The 18721-nt window shown below is 38.9% G+C and overlaps 4 protein-coding genes across 8 annotated transcripts in view; 3 read left to right on the plus strand and 1 right to left on the minus strand.

Annotated features, from left to right (window-relative positions):
* The first annotated feature begins 448 nt into the window (after window positions 1–448).
* Window positions 449–6093, plus strand: ppa1b (inorganic pyrophosphatase 1b). The gene is made up of 11 exons (XM_044137403.1): window positions 449–602; window positions 1334–1398; window positions 1745–1798; window positions 3011–3130; window positions 3223–3309; window positions 3407–3533; window positions 3628–3755; window positions 4200–4285; window positions 5430–5505; window positions 5595–5634; window positions 5748–6093. The coding sequence occupies exons 1-11, from the start codon at window positions 542–544 to the stop codon at window positions 5777–5779; spliced, it is 876 nt and encodes a 291-aa protein (XP_043993338.1). The 5' UTR covers window positions 449–541; the 3' UTR covers window positions 5780–6093.
* A 535-nt stretch (window positions 6094–6628) lies between these two features.
* sar1ab (secretion associated, Ras related GTPase 1Ab) lies at window positions 6629–10599 on the plus strand. 2 transcript variants are annotated; one of them, XM_044137406.1, is made up of 7 exons: window positions 6629–6924; window positions 7781–7866; window positions 9105–9224; window positions 9321–9386; window positions 9490–9593; window positions 9694–9825; window positions 9927–10599. In XM_044137406.1, exons 2-7 carry the CDS (start codon window positions 7809–7811, stop codon window positions 10041–10043), a joined length of 597 nt encoding a protein of 198 aa, XP_043993341.1. In that variant the 5' UTR covers window positions 6629–6924; window positions 7781–7808; the 3' UTR covers window positions 10044–10599. The 2 variants fall into 2 exon arrangements, with proteins under 2 accessions (XP_043993341.1, XP_043993339.1); XM_044137404.1 differs by having other exon boundaries at window positions 6633–6924; window positions 7796–7866.
* Window positions 10600–12007: 1408 nt separating this feature from the next.
* On the plus strand, window positions 12008–17901 carry tysnd1 (trypsin like peroxisomal matrix peptidase 1). 2 transcript variants are annotated; one of them, XM_044137408.1, is made up of 5 exons: window positions 12008–13213; window positions 13700–13830; window positions 13939–14124; window positions 14311–14537; window positions 15136–17901. In XM_044137408.1, exons 1-4 carry the CDS (start codon window positions 12183–12185, stop codon window positions 14511–14513), a joined length of 1551 nt encoding a protein of 516 aa, XP_043993343.1. In that variant the 5' UTR covers window positions 12008–12182; the 3' UTR covers window positions 14514–14537; window positions 15136–17901. The 2 variants fall into 2 exon arrangements, with proteins under 2 accessions (XP_043993343.1, XP_043993342.1); XM_044137407.1 differs by having other exon boundaries at window positions 15139–17901.
* Window positions 17286–18721, minus strand: part of spock2 (SPARC (osteonectin), cwcv and kazal like domains proteoglycan 2) — a 29154-nt gene continuing 27718 nt past the window's right edge. For all 3 annotated transcript variants that reach the window (XM_044137410.1, XM_044137409.1, XM_044137411.1), the window contains one exon: window positions 17286–18288. In XM_044137410.1, coding sequence (XP_043993345.1) covers window positions 18143–18288 — 146 coding nt within the window. In that variant the 3' untranslated portion in view covers window positions 17286–18142. The remainder of the gene's footprint in view (window positions 18289–18721) is intronic.

Genomic DNA, 18721 nt, shown 5'->3' on the forward strand with positions numbered 1-18721 from the left:
CCACACAATCAATAAAATACTTCAGTCTGTTTGTACCTATTTCTTTTATCATTCAACACACATTTTAAGTGTTTTCTAGCCAAGTAATCGGTTAGGTCTGTGAAGTAGTGTTTCTTGTGTATTACAAACCAATATTTGCTGTAAATTCTGTAATATTTGTGAGAGGAATACGCTTATATGCTATATACATAATGGGACGTGGTTGTACAGATGGGATGAGATTAAATGCATGTATGGTTCTCCCAAAATGATCTTCAAACAAATGTGCCTATTTATTTATTTATTTATTCTTGTTCTTACTATAAATATTATTATAATGTTTATTTTGCGTTTATTTTGTCAAAACTATTTCAACACGTTCGAAGCAAAACTTTCATTATCGCCATCATCAAAGATTTCCGACAGCTCCTGAAGGCAGCATAAACGATAACTGCGGACGCATGCGCAATGGCTCAAGTTGCTACCAACCGGGGACTACCGTGTTCTTCCGCCGCCATCCTCCATCCGTAAGCAGACAACTTCAGAAACCCACAATTCAAACATGAGCTTCACAGTCGAGGAGAGGGGAAACGCGAACTCTCTCAGCTACCGCTTGTTCTTTAGTAAGTAAACAATGAGTAAAAATAGCAGACTTTTATCTTTGCTTGTCACTTTGAGGACTCTGTTGACACCGCAGGCCAGCCGCAATCTCCCACGTGTCAGTAATTCATTTATTCTCGTAGGATTTAGTTTAGGGGAAGCTACAGAAATGTAGGGATTCTATTTTTTATTTCTTGCAGGGCGACTTTTGAGTCATTCCATTTTCCCTTTTCAGATCTATTTTTTGTTTTTTTTTTGTTTTTACAAAGTCAATACAATTTAGCGATGCTTCTTTACGTCATGTATATATTTCTCAGACGTTGTTCTGTATAAGAACACCGCAAATTGAACTTTATTTCTGGAAACCTCCCAAGGTGTTTTAACACGTCACATAGAAACCTAAAGGGGTGGGGCATTTTTCTCTGTATATAATAAGGGCATTGATAAATGTAATCTTTGAGACAAGCAGCTCTTTGTATTTTCTGGTAGACGAATGGTTAAACGCCAATTTTGTGCCCAAACTTAAATAATTTCTGGTATAAGATAGGTTTTTAAAAACCTAATAAATAGTAAGCAGTTGGTACTTTTTAAGTAACCCACACAATACTCTGAGGTGTTGAAGTGAAAGTAAAAGTTAGGGACATTATGTGTAATTTCTTTGTGTGCAACACCTGCCTGCTGACTTAAAATGTTTCAGATTTGTTTGTTTACTTACCTGCTGTGTTAATTAGTGTTCAATCTGACTACTAAACAGAAAATGCGGAAGGAAAGTACATCTCCCCATTCCATGACATACCAATATATGCTGACGAAAGCCAGGTAAGGGAGCAATTTCAGCCTTTGGACAAATAAATGTGTATATTTACACTTTTATGCACAATGTAAGGCCAGACAGTGGTTCGGTTATAGCAATATTGCTGCAGTAAACGCATTTCTGTGGCTCATCTGTACCAGCACACAACTGCTTTGGATAAACCTTTGCAAAATATCAAGGTCATAGTCTGTTTAGAAAGCTGCACCCTTTACTCTTTGCTTTCCCTGGGCTATGTCAATATCTCTTATGGCTGCAGTTGAACAATTGTAATATTACAAAACAGTTAATTTAGCTTAATATTTTTAATGCATAAGGTGTAATTGAAAGTGAATGTTTTCTTTCCTCTCTTAGAATATCTTCCACATGGTTGTTGAAGTACCCAGATGGACAAATGCAAAGATGGAGGTAAGAGACTGTCTTATTATTATGCCTTAGTTTATCAAACTATAACAGGCCTAGATTCTTCTGTATCACAGAAATAGATCAAACACCAATGTTTGCATAAAGAAAATGTTTATTGTTATAAAAAAAACCTAAAGTTATTATCATGGGGGTTAAAGTGCACAAGAAACATCTTCTGTAAGAGTTTAGTGAGCTCTTATCAACACCTTATCAGGTTTGTATTAAGATGTTAAAGTTCTTGCACCACTCTAAACACCAATTTGCGGAAAGTAAATGCATTTATTGACGTGTTGCACAGATATGAGCTGTTTATATCTAGCAATTTTCTTCTGCTTTGTTCGCGTACAAAAATGTTCTGATGTTTCAAGGCAATTTATCTAGACAGGACCAAGTCGCAAGGAATGTTATCTCTAGGCTCCTAACTAGACAACCTGGTCCACCTCCTAAATCACTGTCCTGCCTGATTCATGCCCAATTACATAAAGTCTGATTTGGTTATCTAGTAATGATGATGCGTTATCTACCTTGCAGTAATCCCTTATATTAAGGAGTTACGTGGAGATAGTAGAGAGGACGCGTCTTTTACAAAAAGAAACTTGTAGTAGACCAAGGCTCAGCGCTCTGACGTCTGTTGCAATGTGATAAGAATTGAGATTGCAGTAAGGCAATCTCACCGCAACTGAGAAAAATCACTGCAATATTACTCTTGAACTTCAGCATCTCAGGCACTAAGAACGTACATCTTCTGTGGACTTTAAGGAGGATCAGGAGTTCATCCAGCTGGCCAAATAAATTGATCGGTCCACAAAATGGATCGATCAAAGTCCATTTTTGATCAATCATTTACAATACAATACGGTATACATCTAAATATTGAATCTAAGAAGTCCTTTGCTTTTCAAATTGCACACACCGATAGTGTGATAACGGTGGTGAATCGGATTATTGTTTAGCTCTAGAGGACAGGAATAAGGGCTGGATCATGACTATTTTATGTGATAAAGAAAACAAAATGAAAGTTAGTGGCAGCAGTGGCTCCATACTCATCAGATTCATCTGATAACGGAAGCTGAACCTGAAATTCTGGTTGTAATTATTACTAACTGTTGCAACATCATGCCTACCTATTTTTATTTTTAGCAACATAAATGACATATTTTTTAACAGACAATTACATCTCTAATTTTAAAATGTCTGATTTTTTTTGTTTTCCAGATTGCTACAAAAGACATCCTAAATCCAATAAAGCAGGACGTGAAGAAGGGGAAGTTGCGCTACGTGGCTAATGTTTTTCCTCACAAAGGCTACATATGGAACTACGGAGCAATCCCTCAGGTCTGTGTGCTCTGTTAGTATTTTGTTGTGTGCATTAGATATTATCTCCATGTAAACATTAAGTGGTCATAAGTTTCGTTATGGTGTTTCAGACATGGGAGGATCCTGCCCATAAGGATGGAGACACTGGCTGCTGCGGCGACAACGATCCCATTGATGTCTGTGAAATTGGAAGCAGGGTACATCTTTCACTTTAATGTCTGTTTTTTTTGTTGTGTGTACATATCCCTGGGGCATTTTATAAATGATTGACAACCCGAAAACTTCCTCATGAAGGTGTGCACCCGAGGAGAGGTCATCAAGGTGAAGGTGCTCGGTATCTTGGCCATGATTGATGAGGGAGAAACTGATTGGAAAGTGATTGCGATCAATGTAGAGGACCCCGAAGCCAAGGACTTCAACAGTAAGTTTTCTCCTCTTTTTTTTTTTTTTTTAATGTAACTGTTCTCCTGAATCAGCTAAATCTTGATTGCTACACCGTCCCTGTCAATGTTCAGACATCAGCGATGTCCAGCGCCTGAAACCTGGTTATCTGGAGGCCACGGTGGACTGGTTCAGGAGGTACAAAGTGCCAGATGGGAAACCAGAGAACCGCTTTGCTTTCCACGAGGAGTTCAAGGACAAGGTTGCTCATGCCAACACACCTCATTGATCTTTATTTCAGCTGTTCATAAGGTATTTTGACTAAATAGAAGTTGTTAATCAGGGTTTATCATTTTCCTTCTAGGTATCTTCATGTTCTACTGGGATTAAAAAAAAAAGGTTTTTAGCAACATTCAGGAGTTCCTACATAGCCTGAAAAAGTTTGAATCTTAAATATTTTTCTGTTTTAGATAAGGATGGGAAAAGAAATTAAGAACACAGAAGCATATTTGTATTTCCAGACTGTATCACCTAACTCACTGCCTATAAGTAGCATGTATTGATCCATCAATCGTACCAATCAAACATTTAGTAGTGAAGGTTTCACATTTAACTTCTAACCACTGTAATATTTTAATATGAAGTTAGCTTGAGGTTTGTCTGGATGCTTAGCTCCCACATTGATGATTTCTCTTTTCTGTTTTAGGACTTTGCCATTGAAGTGATCAAGAGCACTCACAACTTCTGGAAAGCCCTCATTGGCCAGCAGACTAAAGCTGGTGAACTAAACTGGTAAACACTGCAGTTCAGTTGCTGTATTGATTTCAGTTTTAAGCAGCTGAATGTGATAGATTCACATTCATTAAAAATGTAAACTCTGTGTAGGCTTGTGACGATAACAAATTTTGCTGAGCGATTAATTGTCTCAAAAATTATTGCGATAAACAATAATGTTGTTTGAAGACCTTTTTACACTGATTTAATGGAAATGACGTAATAATGCATGCGATTTCCTGTCAAAGATAGATACACTTTATTTTCAAAAGAACGCTTAACACTGGAGCTGATAAACAAAATAAACAAAACAACCAAAAACAAAAATAAAATGGGTTCCCAGTCTCCATTAACAAAAATGTACTTGAATAAAAATTAAAAAACATAAAGCCCAAGTACAGCATTGCATTCAACCAAAAGAGTGCAGATTATGAAGTCTATATACTATATTGCCCTTCAGTAATCATGAGATTTAAATAGAGACGATGGGCACATCCGACTACCTGATGCAGTAGTTCACACTACACGATTTTTTGCCCCGATTTTCCCCTTACGACAATCTTAGAACGTTGGTCGTTCTAAGATTGTCGCTTGTGATTTTGTAACCGATCATCCTGTAGTGTGTGGTGTGTTAAAACCCGGTAACTTTTCAGCTCTTCTTTGTTAACGTGACATAAATAGGTTCTAATGATTTTCATTCAGTCAGGACGCTATGCTGACACTAGAACCACATTAATTGCAGGTAGATTATAGTAAAGCATTGATTAATGCCTTCAGATTAGTTAACTGGACTTGTAGCCATTATTTGGTGCCTATTGTTGGACACCACACGGCACGATCGAACCCGATTGAACTGTTATACCTAAGATTTCTGTCGGCTAGTGTGTGGTCTCTCAGGTTTTGAAAATGGGCCGACAATCGGCCGACAGTTCTAAGATCATGTAGTGTGAGCTGGACATTATACTAAGGAAATGAGGAAGGGAGGGTCAGTGGAGAGCCTTTTTTCATTCAGTGTCATCAACAGAAAGAGAAAAAGGCCGGAAGAGACGATAATGCCGATAATTAAAATGAGGTCGATAGTATTAATTTATTGTACGATTAATTGATTTATTGTTTATTGCGACAGGCCTAACTCTGTGTTCTAACATTGTCTCACGAACAGCAAAAACACGTGTGTCTCATCTGGTGACAGTCCGTACTGTTGCTCAGCAGACGAGGCCAAAGCTGCTGTTGGTGACGTAAGATTTCTCTCTCCTCCTTCCAAATTGCAACACAGCAGAAGTTTCAACACAGGGACTCATAATTTATCATTTCTCTACGATTTCAGACATGTCCCTGTGGAAAAGGAGACCCTATCCCACCATCAGGTAGAGATTTGTAACTACTCCTGTCTCTAATTGAAAGATTGTTTTAAATTCCTGTTGAATATTATTGATATGTTGTTTTGTTTTTTGTTTTTTTGTTTTTTTTACATTTGCAGTCGATAAATGGTTCTACTATGAGAGGAAGTGATCCTGGAGCTGACTGGTTTCACGAACAAAAATGATAATCTGACAGTTTTACTAAAAGATGAATTTAAATTTGTCTCCAGTGGGAATGCTGGGAAGTTGGGTGTAGGACCTTTGTCTATCTGTAGATGGAGTGCTAGTGGTTAGATACTGACTCAAAAGATTTCATCATGTCATGAAAACCAACTTTTTTCTTAATTTAAACAAAGATCTCTGTGGAGATGTGCTGTCTGATGATGTACTGACAATGTGCCTCATAGAACTGTGTAATGCTGTATGATGCTGACATGCTTTAATAAAGCCTATCTGCTTAATGTACTGAGTGTGTGTTAATAAATGAATAATAACACTAAAGTGGAAAAAGATTTGCTTTTATAAATTTCTGAAATACTCATTTGCAGTCCTACCACTAAATGTCCATTGTCCCTCACGTATTTTACTTGTGTAGATTATTATTTGGAGGAGAGTTTTTTTTGTGTGTGTAACACTGTATTGACAGACATAAAAAGTTAATACCAAACATTTCCCTCTGGCTTGAACATAATTATAATTTTTCATAATCAAATAACAGCTGACTGTTGTGCAATGATTATGAACTCCGTACTAAATATTCCCTATTTCTAAATATAAATATCTTAAAGGTTGTTAAAATGAAGTTTCATAAATGCTCCTAAGCTGTTTTCAAAAATTGATTGTAATAGAGAAAATGACATACTTTCTATTAACCCCATGTGGCTCTTTTTAGATATGTCTTATTGTCCTTATTGGATATTCTTATCTTAAGTGTCATATTTTCACTGGCTGTAAGCAGAAAGTCACAACAGAAAAAAAGGCTCGAAATTATCATCAGTCTTGTGCAATTAATAGTTTCTCTGGTTACGTAGTGAGATAAATAAAATTTTCACTTATATACAAATTTGAGATTTACCTGTATTTCTAACATATTTTTAACTAGGCAAATAACGCTTTTGGTTTGATAGTTTAAAAATACGGAGTGTCTGAAATATGTTTTTTTTTTTTTTAAAGTGTACGAGATGTATTTGAATGCATCATGACGTCATCATCGGTGACCATATATTGCTGTATAGAAGCGCACTTTCTGGACCAAATCTAACGGACGCCGGGGTTTCACAACTTCGCTAGACCAAGGTAAGGCTCAATAATAATGGGAGAAATTTAGCTTCCACATTTTCTGTTGAGATTTTTCTTTTTGATTATTTCTCCGGACAGAAAATATAGATTTATTTCGGCCTTTTAGCATCACTGCCCACTCGTGTTTTCCAGTTAGATTGTTTATTTACTGACAGCTACAAACCGACAGACACAGTAGTTATTGAGAAATTAACAAAACTCGTAAGCTCTGGCGTTTTTAATAATAATAAAAAAAAAGCTATGGCACTTCTTTTTAAAGGGAGCCACTATTTTAGGCTTTAAGCAGGAATTCTATTTCACTGTTAATCTTTGGAGGATGTACATAAATATCGTGTTTAAAGTGTAGGTTTTGTTGTTCACTGGTGTCCCAGCTTCAATAATCAACAGCTGGGTGATTTCTGGAAGCCTCCACACACCGAAAGTCTCTATTCAACAAGAACATTGAGCTACCAGAGTGACAGGTGCTGGTGTGTCCATGAAGCAGAGGCAGGGGACACTGTCCAGATCAAATGTCTTTCTCCAAACTTATAAAAATAGTCATAGGAAGATCAGTGCCGCGGAGAGAGAGAAAGAAAGACCGCTCCTTGAACAAGCACTTGGCTGCTTTTCTTTCACGTTTTAAAACTTTGAAAGTGATTACTCAGAGCTTATGCATACCAGTGGGTTAATCCAGGGCCAGAAATAACAATTCCCAGCGAGTCTCAGTGCTGGGCTCCATAATACAACAAGGTCTCTTAAATTGCAAAATATTAAATTCTGGTCTTGAATTCCAAACCAAATTGAAATCCACAGAAATGACTCTGTTACTTTTGTGAAAGTATAATGGTGTGTCTTATCTTGTATTCCATGACAGTTATCTTTATTTTAGATTGTGAACAGAGATGTCTTTTATATTTGACTGGATCTACAAGAGCTTCAGCAGTGTCCTGCAGTTATTAGGTATAGTATTATACAGAAATACTGTCTCTGTTTCTTTTCGACTACTTGATCCTGATCTATTTAAGCGTGTTTACATGCATGCATCCAAGAAGTACTGTGTTTTGTGCTTCTTTTTTTTTTAATCTTGACTATTCCTAGATAAAGTGACACATTCTGGAGACTAAAGCTTAAAGTGGGCCTAAGAGCATAAAGTTTCTACTCTAATATTCTCACAATGTGTCTGTATCTCAGTTGTTTTTTTCCCCCTCTGATTTGCACTTTTATGGCCAACTAAATGATATTTGGCATTATATTTATACATTTGTTTGGTTCGCATGGTTATAGAAACCCTTTACACTGAAAATAAGTTCTAAATATTGCAATTACAATATCGACTATTTTGCCTCACTGTACTTTTACTTTCACGTCATCATAATGTTCTTATTTTTATACATTCAGTTTTCTGATCGACATCACTAATAACTATTTAAATAAATAACTTATCGCTAATAATGACTAATCACTAAATTGCTAATAACAATTCATAAGGTGTGAAGAACGGTGAAAGTGCACCAAAGTTGATGTGGTTCACCTGAGGTATTATCTAAGCAATCCTTTGCCACTGCAGTATTGGACAAAGTGACTGCAATAAGGAAAATGATCAGATACATTATGGATATCTAGCTCTCATTTGCTTTTAGTTTGAGTTTAAAACCACAGAATGCGTGCACAGTGCAACAACAGCTGTGTCACTGAAAAGCATCCACTCCTAATCAATAGAAGACATGCTTAGTGGCAACCGCAGCCCAAGAAAGAGTGTGTGTCTCTGAACGCCTGAATCCATTCCTTCCTGCTTTCCTGAATCATCAACCAAATTTTAATGAAATAAAGATTTAATTTGTTAACAATAATCCAAGTTTTTTTTTTTTCTATCATCATTTCACCCTGACAAAACAAAACAGCTCGACGAGTCAAAAATCCGATATTAAGGGATTCATGGCAATGTTGAGTTTGTGTATGTAAGCATTTTATTGTTTTTTTTCAGTTAGAAAAAGTGTGTTTTTAAGTTTTTACTTCAGCATTTTTTGACAATTTTCTTCAAATACATTATGTAGAAATGTTATTATGCTAAAAAAAAAAAAAGAATGTTATAACAGCTCCTCCTGATCCTCTGGTAACTCACCAGTCTTCATATCGTTTGGAGCAGGAGCTGCACATTTAAAAAAAAAATCTGTTTCACACGTTCTTTCTCTTGTTAGGGTTGTACAAGAAGAGCGGGAAGCTGATTTTCCTCGGACTGGACAATGCTGGAAAAACAACCCTTCTGCAGATGCTCAGAGATGACAGGCTGGGACAGCACATGCCAACACTATACCCAAGTATATACAGCGAAACTAACGTTATGCAGTCCGCCCTGTGTTTTATGGTTTCATCCCTCTTGAAAACGTTGCGCCTCCTCTCCTCTCTCCTCTCAGCATCTGAGGAGCTGACCATAGCCGGAATGACGTTCACCACATTCGACCTCGGCGGTCACACGCAAGGTGAGAGTGCAGAATATGGTGCTGAAGCGAAGATTTCGTTTCAAAGAAAGATGAACTGATGCATTCGCAAGATGCCACATTTAATCCTGAAATGCCCTCACAGCTCGAAGGATCTGGAAGAATTACTTCCCAGCAATAAACGGGATCGTCTTCATGGTGGATTGTGCTGATCATGAACGTCTAGCAGAGGCTAAAACAGAGCTGGATGTGAGTTCTTCACCAAAGACGTGACCCGCTTAATCCACACAGCTGGCTATTTCTGTGACTGTGAGTGCTTATGTGTTCATCTGACGCTTGTTGGGAATAGGCGCTGTTAACAGATGAAACCATCGCTAACATCCCGGTTCTCATCCTGGGGAATAAGATCGACCGTCCAGAAGCCATCAGCGAGGATGCACTCAGAGGAGTGTTTGGTCTGCATGGACAAACAACTGGAAAGGTGAAGGACACGGGATACTTCTTATTACTTGTCCATGCATGATGAAGCTGGACTGCATGAGCCAAGAATTCAACGCCTATATGTTCTCTCTCTATTTTCAGGGTAAAGTCTCACTGAAGGAGATGAATTTGAGGCCGATGGAGGTGTTCATGTGTAGCGTCCTGAAGAGACAAGGTTACGGAGACGGTTTTCGCTGGCTCTCTCAGTATATTGATTGATTACACTGCCTTTGAAAAACAATAACTGGACTTCTGCTGATGCCTGTACACACAAAAGCATATTTTGCAGAAAACTACTTGCAGTATATACGTCTTATTAAATATGCCATCTCTGGTAGTTTGACCTCAAGTGAGAGAAACATGTAAGCATTTGTTTTGTTATATTATATTGTACAAATAGAAATCCATGTGTCATACAGCACATTGCAATTGCTGAACTTCTCTCTTCGGACTGAATGTGGAGACAAACATTCATGCTGCGCTGCTACATTTTTTTTTTTAAAACGTGTGCCAGAAAACGTGTGCCAGAAACATGTCGATGCTGTGACCCAGTGTCAGAGCTGGGCTTATATTTGGCTGCTGGTGTTGACTTACTGCAAAGGGCAGTTTAAGTTGATACATCGTAGAAGAACCTCCCACTTGGGTTAAATTGTACAGTTAATCCGTTGTAACTATGAAAATCGATCAGCTATTTCATGTTAGCTGATCGATCTACTGACTGTTTTACAAAGAGTTTATGATGGCAGAATACTAAATTAATGCCATCTTGAATTCACTGACTGACTTTTTAGTCATAAAAATAAAGCTTTATGTAGATAAGCTTTATTCAGTATACAACCGCGGCATAAATGCTTCAGCATTGCTAAGTAATGTAAGAAACTCATAGCAGGAAAGATGCCAGACTGCAATATATGTTATGATGAGTTACACCTGCAAAAAAAACCTTGAGTACTTTGTGACTAGTTGCTGGTAACAACATGCAGTAATTTTATGAGAGTACTTGCACTTGAATACTTAAAATTATGCACATTTATTTGAGAGAGTAACACTGCAAAAGATGCATATATTTTTCTTTGTCTAAAGTATCTTATTTATATTTGGAATAAATTGTTTGACATCGTAGTGTAAGTGTCGCACTGAGACATGAAGTGAAGTCTGTTGCACAAATGTGATTCTAGTGTGGAATGTAGCACAATAAATACTTTTGACAATTATTTTCAGTTATTGAACAACTGTCATTTTTTTTCTTTTTCTTTAAACAACATATTTATTTTTGCCCAGTTGAGAAATATTTCAAAGCATTTTATTCCTCATAATTATTTCAATTTAATGGTATCAATTTTAGTGTTTTTTCTCGTCACTCGTGTTTACATTCTAGGTACTGGGCAGTCACAGTTTAGAAAGAACAAGGACATAAAAACCCTACTAAGAAAAAAATTAAAACATACAAGGTAAAGAAGAAAGTATAATAACTTCACAGACAGTAAACATATCTTATCATGTGCATATCTCTTTACGTAATATTATATTTTGTCACATCATTGTGTTATTATAAATACAACTAAAACAACAATGTAGAAATTAGATAAAGACTGTTTAACTTTTATTAAAACAATCTGTAATTCTATAGCATTGTAAAAGTGACTGTTAGAGAACTTAATTGAGTTTTAATGATATTTGACTATGTCGAAGCAATGTTTACTTAGACAAGGTCGATTTGTTTTTTTTTGTTTTGTTTTTTTTTGCTATGAATAAAACATTGATTCTAATATACTAGTACTCATATTGGAGTCACCTAAACATGCATAGTCTGGTCTAGAGCACCAGTTCACCTGAATGCACCATGATGCCAAAGCACAGCCGTAAAAAGTTGTGTGAAAGCGCAACTCTCAAACTAGGGGAGGCAATTATATTTCAAGAAGTTTAAATGAATGTTTTTGTCAAAACCTTAGCGTGTGAAAACAGTTTTAGATTTTTCACTGATATAAAAAATGTCATAGTGTATGGAAACACAATGAAGTAAATACGTAGGATCAAATTATTATCAGTGCACTGGCAATTTTGAGGATGCAGCGCCTTTAAACTACCGGTCTTCTCCTCCTTGTTTCCTATTGGCTGGATAATTTCAGATTTTCACCAATCGTGTTGAACATTGAGAAATAAACAGGAAGTTAGGTAATTATTGGAGCTATTTGCGACAAAACAGTGCATTAAATTTTGATTGACTGTCATATTTTACCCTGTAATTTAAGCTTATCTTGTTATCTCATCATTGGACTGTAGGAGTTTTAAGTGCATTGCTTTTGGGTGATTTTTCGTGCTATTTACTATAGTAAAGTTGATCCACGCTGCAGAAATATGGAGCTGAAAGATGTGGAAAAGTGCTGCTGTGTGATTAAAGTTTCTGGGTCAGCAGGGAAGAAACCCGTCAGCTGCAGTGGAGTAATCGTCCACCCTCGGTCTGGTACTGTTTTATGCACCGGCCTCCCGTTTAGCCGGTTTGTTACCGACAGAGAGCTCCTCTCCTCAGACGCCGTGGTCCTGTTTCCCCGCAGCTTCTGCGACCAACTAAAAATCCGCGTATGCTTGTCAGGTTCCAGAAGGAGCAAGCCGTCCCGTCAGCGGGAGGTTTCAGGCGAGCTGCTGATGCTGCTGAACTGCGTGGAGTTCAAACGTACCTTCATGGGAGTTTTCCAGGAGACAGACCAGTGGCGTTTCCATGGTGATGATGAGGATGCTGAGCTAATCAGAGATGCACTGTCCCTCAGCTGGTTTGCAGTCCTCAGGGTGGGTGTGGTGGTGAACAACAACACAGACACGGAAAGTACCCCGTGGCAGAGCAGCTCCTCTCTGCAGAAAGGCTGCCCGGTTGTTGCATGCGGCTCTCCTTTTGGCTCCCTCTGCTTAGACCTGTTCATCGGCACCCTCAGCCGAGGGATTGTCAGCAACCTGGCTGGAGAAGACAATGCTGTCATCCTCACAGACGCTCGCTGCCTACCCGGCACAGAGGGTGGAGGCTTGTTTGTGGTGGAGGCCACTGACAGTGTCCGTCTCATCGGTGTGATTGTTTCTCCATTTGGCTGGAAGTCAAATGAGTGGATAGGCCTCACTTTAGTCTGCTCTGTTGACATGATCTTCAGGAGCGTCATTCGTTGCACAGGGGTCCGAGATCCGCTTCACGGGGTTTGGGAACAAAAAAAAGAGGCAGATCTCTGCATGTCCAGAACAGCTCAGGGTTCAGAAGCTGTCAGACACCCCACTGTGTGCTTTGTGGACAGTGGACAGGCCTGGGGCTCAGGAGTTGCTGTCAGTGCAGGGCTGGTGGTAACTTGCCGGCATGTAGTCGGTGGGAAGTCTTCGGTCACCCTGAAGTTTTATCAAGATGGCAGGTGATTCATTGTTTACTCTTCATTATCTGGTAATTGTCGCAAAACAGTTCAACAAGTGTAAATACTTCCGCGTGACACTGCATGATGCAGAAACACCAGAAGCAGGATGGTAGTTCAAATGAGACAATAGAAGACGAGTGCGGAACAATACAATACATGCAGAAAGTATTGGGAAAACAGAAAGAATACAACAAAATGAGAGGGAGAAACAAAATATGTTGATTTACAAGTAAACTACTATCACAAAGTCAAAATGGGAAATCGGTAAAATAATTTAAAAACACTTTAAATGATTATTTGTCTTCAATAAATTGATTTCCAGTCTGGTAAAGCCAAAGAGCATTTTCTGGTCGTTATGGTCATTTTTCTGAGCAGACAGAAAAAATTAGAATATAGTCTAACGAGCCGTAGTGATCTATTGAAATAAAGCAGATAATTTGTGAGCTTGATATTTATTTAAAAACTTTTTTTATATTTCTTTTTCAGAGTCCGAGATGCTGTGGGCGATGTTTTGTTCTCCACTAAACCATCGTCACCATATGATTTGGCTTTAATTGAGCTTAGAGTCCCTGTCCCAGAAGCTGTGATCCCCAGAATGTCAAAAGGTTTTCACCCAGGTATGATTTTAGCTGTAAAATTAAAAGAAAGGAACGCTAACTTACCTTAACAAGAGTGCTGTGAGATTTAACACTCAGCTGAGTTTTATATATCTATTATGGTTTCAGGTGAGGCTGTGGTGGTAGTGGGATACGGCGGGCTGGGCCGAGTCTGCGGCCCATCCCTGACATCTGGTGTCCTCTCCAAGGCCATCAGCTTGAATGGCCAGCCTGTCATGCTTCAGACCACATGCGCAGTACAAGCGGGAGCCAGCGGGGGCGCTGTGGTGCAAAAACAGTCGGGAGAGCTGCTTGGTAAGAAGCCCTGCACCTTCAAAGAATAATGATCTTCTCGAACAGTGGGGGGCGTGCGACCACCACGAGAAAACCTGCCTGTGATGCACGTGCAGACAAAGAACCCAGCTGTGCCGCTCTCATCAGATCGCTGCTCTGCCGTGGCTGCAGACTTAAGGACGGCTTGTCTTATCTGCTCTGTCGCAGGGATCGTATCGAGCAATGCGCGAGACCTGGCCGCGAGCGTAACCTATCCGCACCTCAACTTCATCATCCCAGTGCCTGTTTTCCAGAGACCGCTGGAGGAGTTTCAAAAGACAAGAAATGTCGACGTGTTCAGTGTGCTGAACGCCACAGAGAGGGATGTGAGACGGGTGTGGAGGCTGCAAGGTGCACAAAGCAAACTCTGACCTGCGATTCATAAACTTTGAGAGGTGATGGGTTCCCCTTAAAATCTTTTAAACGGAAATTAATATACATAAAAAGGCATTATTTCCACTAAATCCTCACAGAATCATTAGAATATTAGAAAGATGATGCTAATATATTGTAATACCCATGTATTCTTTTATTCAATTTGACTACAATAAACTTTCCTGTATTTTTACTGAGTTTATGGTTGCACGCACTTTAAATGATCCCTGTTATAACAACTGTATTACACAGATTTGCACATCTTTATCAAGAATGCCACATTTACTGGCATCCCTGATAAAGATGTGTTAAAGCCCTAAATGAAATGTTTCTTTTATTGCAGCAGCCTAGTCTCATAAGAGAACATCTAGAAATTAACCTTTAATCTGAATATATTTAATCATCAAAGGGAAAAAAAAAATCCTGACAACTTTAATTACGCATACCTTTGAACCATGGGCCGTAAACAGGTGCAATATGTTAGAAGAAGCTGCATTTGATCCCCTCTTATTCTACAGTTACAGCATCAAGGGTACTATTTCTGGAAGCATTTGTGAGGATTTAAATCTGCTTCTGGTGCATGAGATTTATTTTTCATTTTTTTTATTTTTTTACAAGCAGGAGGAAGATCCGGCATAACAAGCTGGCAGGTTGCAGAAAATGATTGGTCCCTCTGGGTAGCTCGAGACGGCTGCTGTGTGTATATATCAGGTATTCAGACATCTGTTGGCAGGAACATTCACTCACATCGGAGGTTTTGCCCGATGGGACGTTACCGGTGCTGATTTCCATTATCACAGAAATACGAAACTGTGAGGTGACATTTCCAAAGATTGGTTACTGTCAGTTTTCACAATGCAATGGCAGACGTTCCTGGTGTGAACTCTTGAAGACAAGGAGCGTTGCATACCAAAGGGGTTTCTGTTTCACTGTTCCCAGAGTAAATCGCTAACAGAGGAGAGTCTTAAGCAGTGTCCCGAGGAAACACATTTTTCTGTAGGTGTTGTGCTTTAAGAGCTGCTCACATGCAGACCGAGGTCTATATCCAATTTCTACTGGTTTCCCTACAAGCCACGTTTCACACAACGAGGGAAGGCATAAGGAACGTAAGCCGGCAACCACATTGTGTCAACACAATCCGCTTCACAGCGAACAGGTCACACAAAGAGGAGATTTAGAGATTTGCGCTGGTGATTTTTTAAAATTGAGCTTCAAGAGCGGGGCACTACTACGTGACATATTGTGGGAGATGTTCTCGATTTTCATGTCACTAGAATAATCTTGTCTGAGCAACATTCCTGAAAAAGATTTGCTCCTCTGAAATAGTGAGCCAGAATAATACCATTCGTAACAGTAGCAGAATTCAGTATGTTTACAACAGTTTAAAGCAAACAAAGGGGTCAAAAATCTAATTGTACTTTCAATTGTGAAATGTAACCTGAGTAACAGCCTCACATTGTTTAGGCTTCTTGCTATGACTACCAGATGTCTTATGTGTTGTGCTATTCCAAACTAGGCATGAAGCTGCCTGAGAGCAACTGCTTTAAATGAGCTGTTTCTATGAAGATTACAATGAACTGTTTGTTTTGATATTATACTTCAAGAGGGTACCGTAATTTTATTGTTAAAAGTGCTTCTTATCTCCTCCTCTGAACTAAACTTATTCTGCCACTGTCTAGTTTGTGCCTTTAGCCTATTTAAATCTTGTTCAGCCCATTTTCTTTTGCTTGATGACTGTTTATACTGATGTGATGAGATTATATGTAAGGTTCCCTCACGTTTGGAGCAGTTTGTGCACACAGCTTAAAATAAGATGTCGAGAATGATCAGTGTGAACTGAATGGTTGTTATGGAAACCTAGTGACCTTAAGATGCCAGTCTTTGCTGCAGTTTATTATTTTTTTTATCAGCGAGCTTTATAGATTTATTTCGCCCGCCATCACCATCCTTTTCCTGGGTGGGGGGGCAGATAAAAGTGGGAGCCTTATCTGCCAATTTATTCCCATACATTTTAATTGTATGGGAATAAACATAAATATGAAAACAGGCAGATCATAGCCTGCTAAATATAGTTTTAAAACTGAATTACTTTTTTAAGAGGGACGAGTGAAGCTCATTTAGTTTCCACCCCATGGCTACGGTTTCCACAAGCAGAAATGTTTAGAGGAAAAGTGTCGTAACTGTAAGAGCTGATATGAAGTGTAGAGCAACAATTGTAACTTGCTCTAACATTTTTGCAGCAAGAACCTTTTAAAACATTTGTGCTTTGTACCTTGAACTACCCTAATCCTAATTCCTGCTTGTTTGCAGTCACTTTTTTTCTCACTTTCCAAAGGTCCTTCTCGGTTTTTCTTTGGACTTTGGCTCTTTTTCACCCATTTTCAGTTGACCTGACCACAATCAGAGATGTATGTATTTTATTCAGCTATCTAATGCTGCCCAAGTTTAGAACAAGTCCTCAACTCAAACGTACGAACCAGATTTGTGCCCCAATATAAAATGCCTTAAAGACTGTTATTTCTCTTCTCACGGTAAATTGTGTAATAAAAATATCAAATATCAACTATTACTTTGAACAAACTATTAGCGGAACTGCTCCTGAATTAAATCTGGCATTCAATAAATGAAAAGAAGAAAGAAACACATCACTGCAGACAACTTACCAATAATTCATTATATGGACAATTTTTCCATTGCCGGTCACTTTATGCACTAAAATGGAGAGTAGCAGCAAAAATGAAAAACTTCTCAGACTCAGAAGCACGGTGACCAGATCAGCCACATAGATAAGATTTATTTTATTTGATGTTTTTTTTTGTTTGTTTTTTTTAATTAAACACAATAACCAATGCACATTATATTACGATGAACACTTGTCAGCTAAGCCGTAAAGCTGCCAGTCTTTCAAGGCATTGACCAGCAGGTGACATTCTGTCTTCTGATGAACACGTTATGTACAAGCTAAGGAGTGATGTGTGAGAAACGTCCTAATAAGTCATGAATGAGACAGAGCACTACTGTCACATATGAGCCAAAGCGTATGAGGTGAAAACAATAAGGCCAGAGGGCGCTTTTCAATACTCCACCAGGTTTCATTTCCTTTAAGGGCAGATTTCAAACTAAAACCATAACCGGTTTCCATCTGCACTCATAAAAGATAAAGAAAACCACTCTAGACTATTGAAATGCACCCAAACTGGATATATATATATATATATATTTAATGCAAGCACCTGCAGCTTCTTAAAATCTCCATTACACATCAGCTAAAAACAGCTCGTAGATAGTTCAAAGGACATACAACAAAGGAGAACAAAGATTCACAATTTAAAGGACAAGATTTTTCCCTTTTTTTTTTTTTTTACTCCCAAGCCCAATATTTCTGAACATCATCTCCCATTTCCTGTTTCCCAAGATAAGAGCACCCAGAAACGATAAATACTCCCATCAGCGTCTGACCCCCTTCCAAATCACGACATTCCCTCATGTTTTTCTAACCCATTATAAATCTGAGTGGAGTGCCTTTAACATGTCCATCATCAGCAGTGTGTATGTGTGTGTGTGTGTGTGTTTGGGACCGTTAAATGCTCCCACATAGAGGAGGCTGGGCTAAAAGCTGACCCTTTTACCAGATATACCCCCCGTCATCCACCTCTCCCACCTCTCCCTCCTCCTCCTCAGCCTCCTCTGCAGTCTCCTCAGCTTCTTTCTCCTCCTCGTCTTCCCATCCGACTGCGCTGCCAAAATCCCCTGAATATGTCATTTCAGAATCTGCGAAGAGAAGCATGGAGAGTAAGTGAATTACAGCCACTGTGAGTGTGTTTGTGTGTGTGTGTGCGAGAGTGTCCTTTCTGTTTCAGAATATTGACGGCAGTGACAGCTAAGGGGGACATGCGTTTGACTTTGTCTGGGTTTTAATGGCTACTTCTAAACTGTGCCAGGGGAACCATTCTTATCAGACGCAGGTTCCGTCCAACCAGCCCCACTTCCCCGCCACCAATTTATCTTGAAAGACTTTTCTCACAGCGACAAGCGGCGCTTTAGAATGCCAATGACTCTGGACGCTAAAAAGTGGCACCGGTTTCTGAATTAAGCTGTGTTCCAGCGGGGCTCAGTCCTTCAGAACAAAAGAAGGTTTTGTGCTGAAATGCTTGCAAGGTTGCAGGGAAGAAGCGGGCGGATATGCTGCGGATATTTCTAACGG

This window comes from Gambusia affinis, linkage group LG13, assembly GCF_019740435.1.
Source record: "Gambusia affinis linkage group LG13, SWU_Gaff_1.0, whole genome shotgun sequence".
Classification (NCBI taxonomy): domain Eukaryota; kingdom Metazoa; phylum Chordata; class Actinopteri; order Cyprinodontiformes; family Poeciliidae; genus Gambusia; species Gambusia affinis.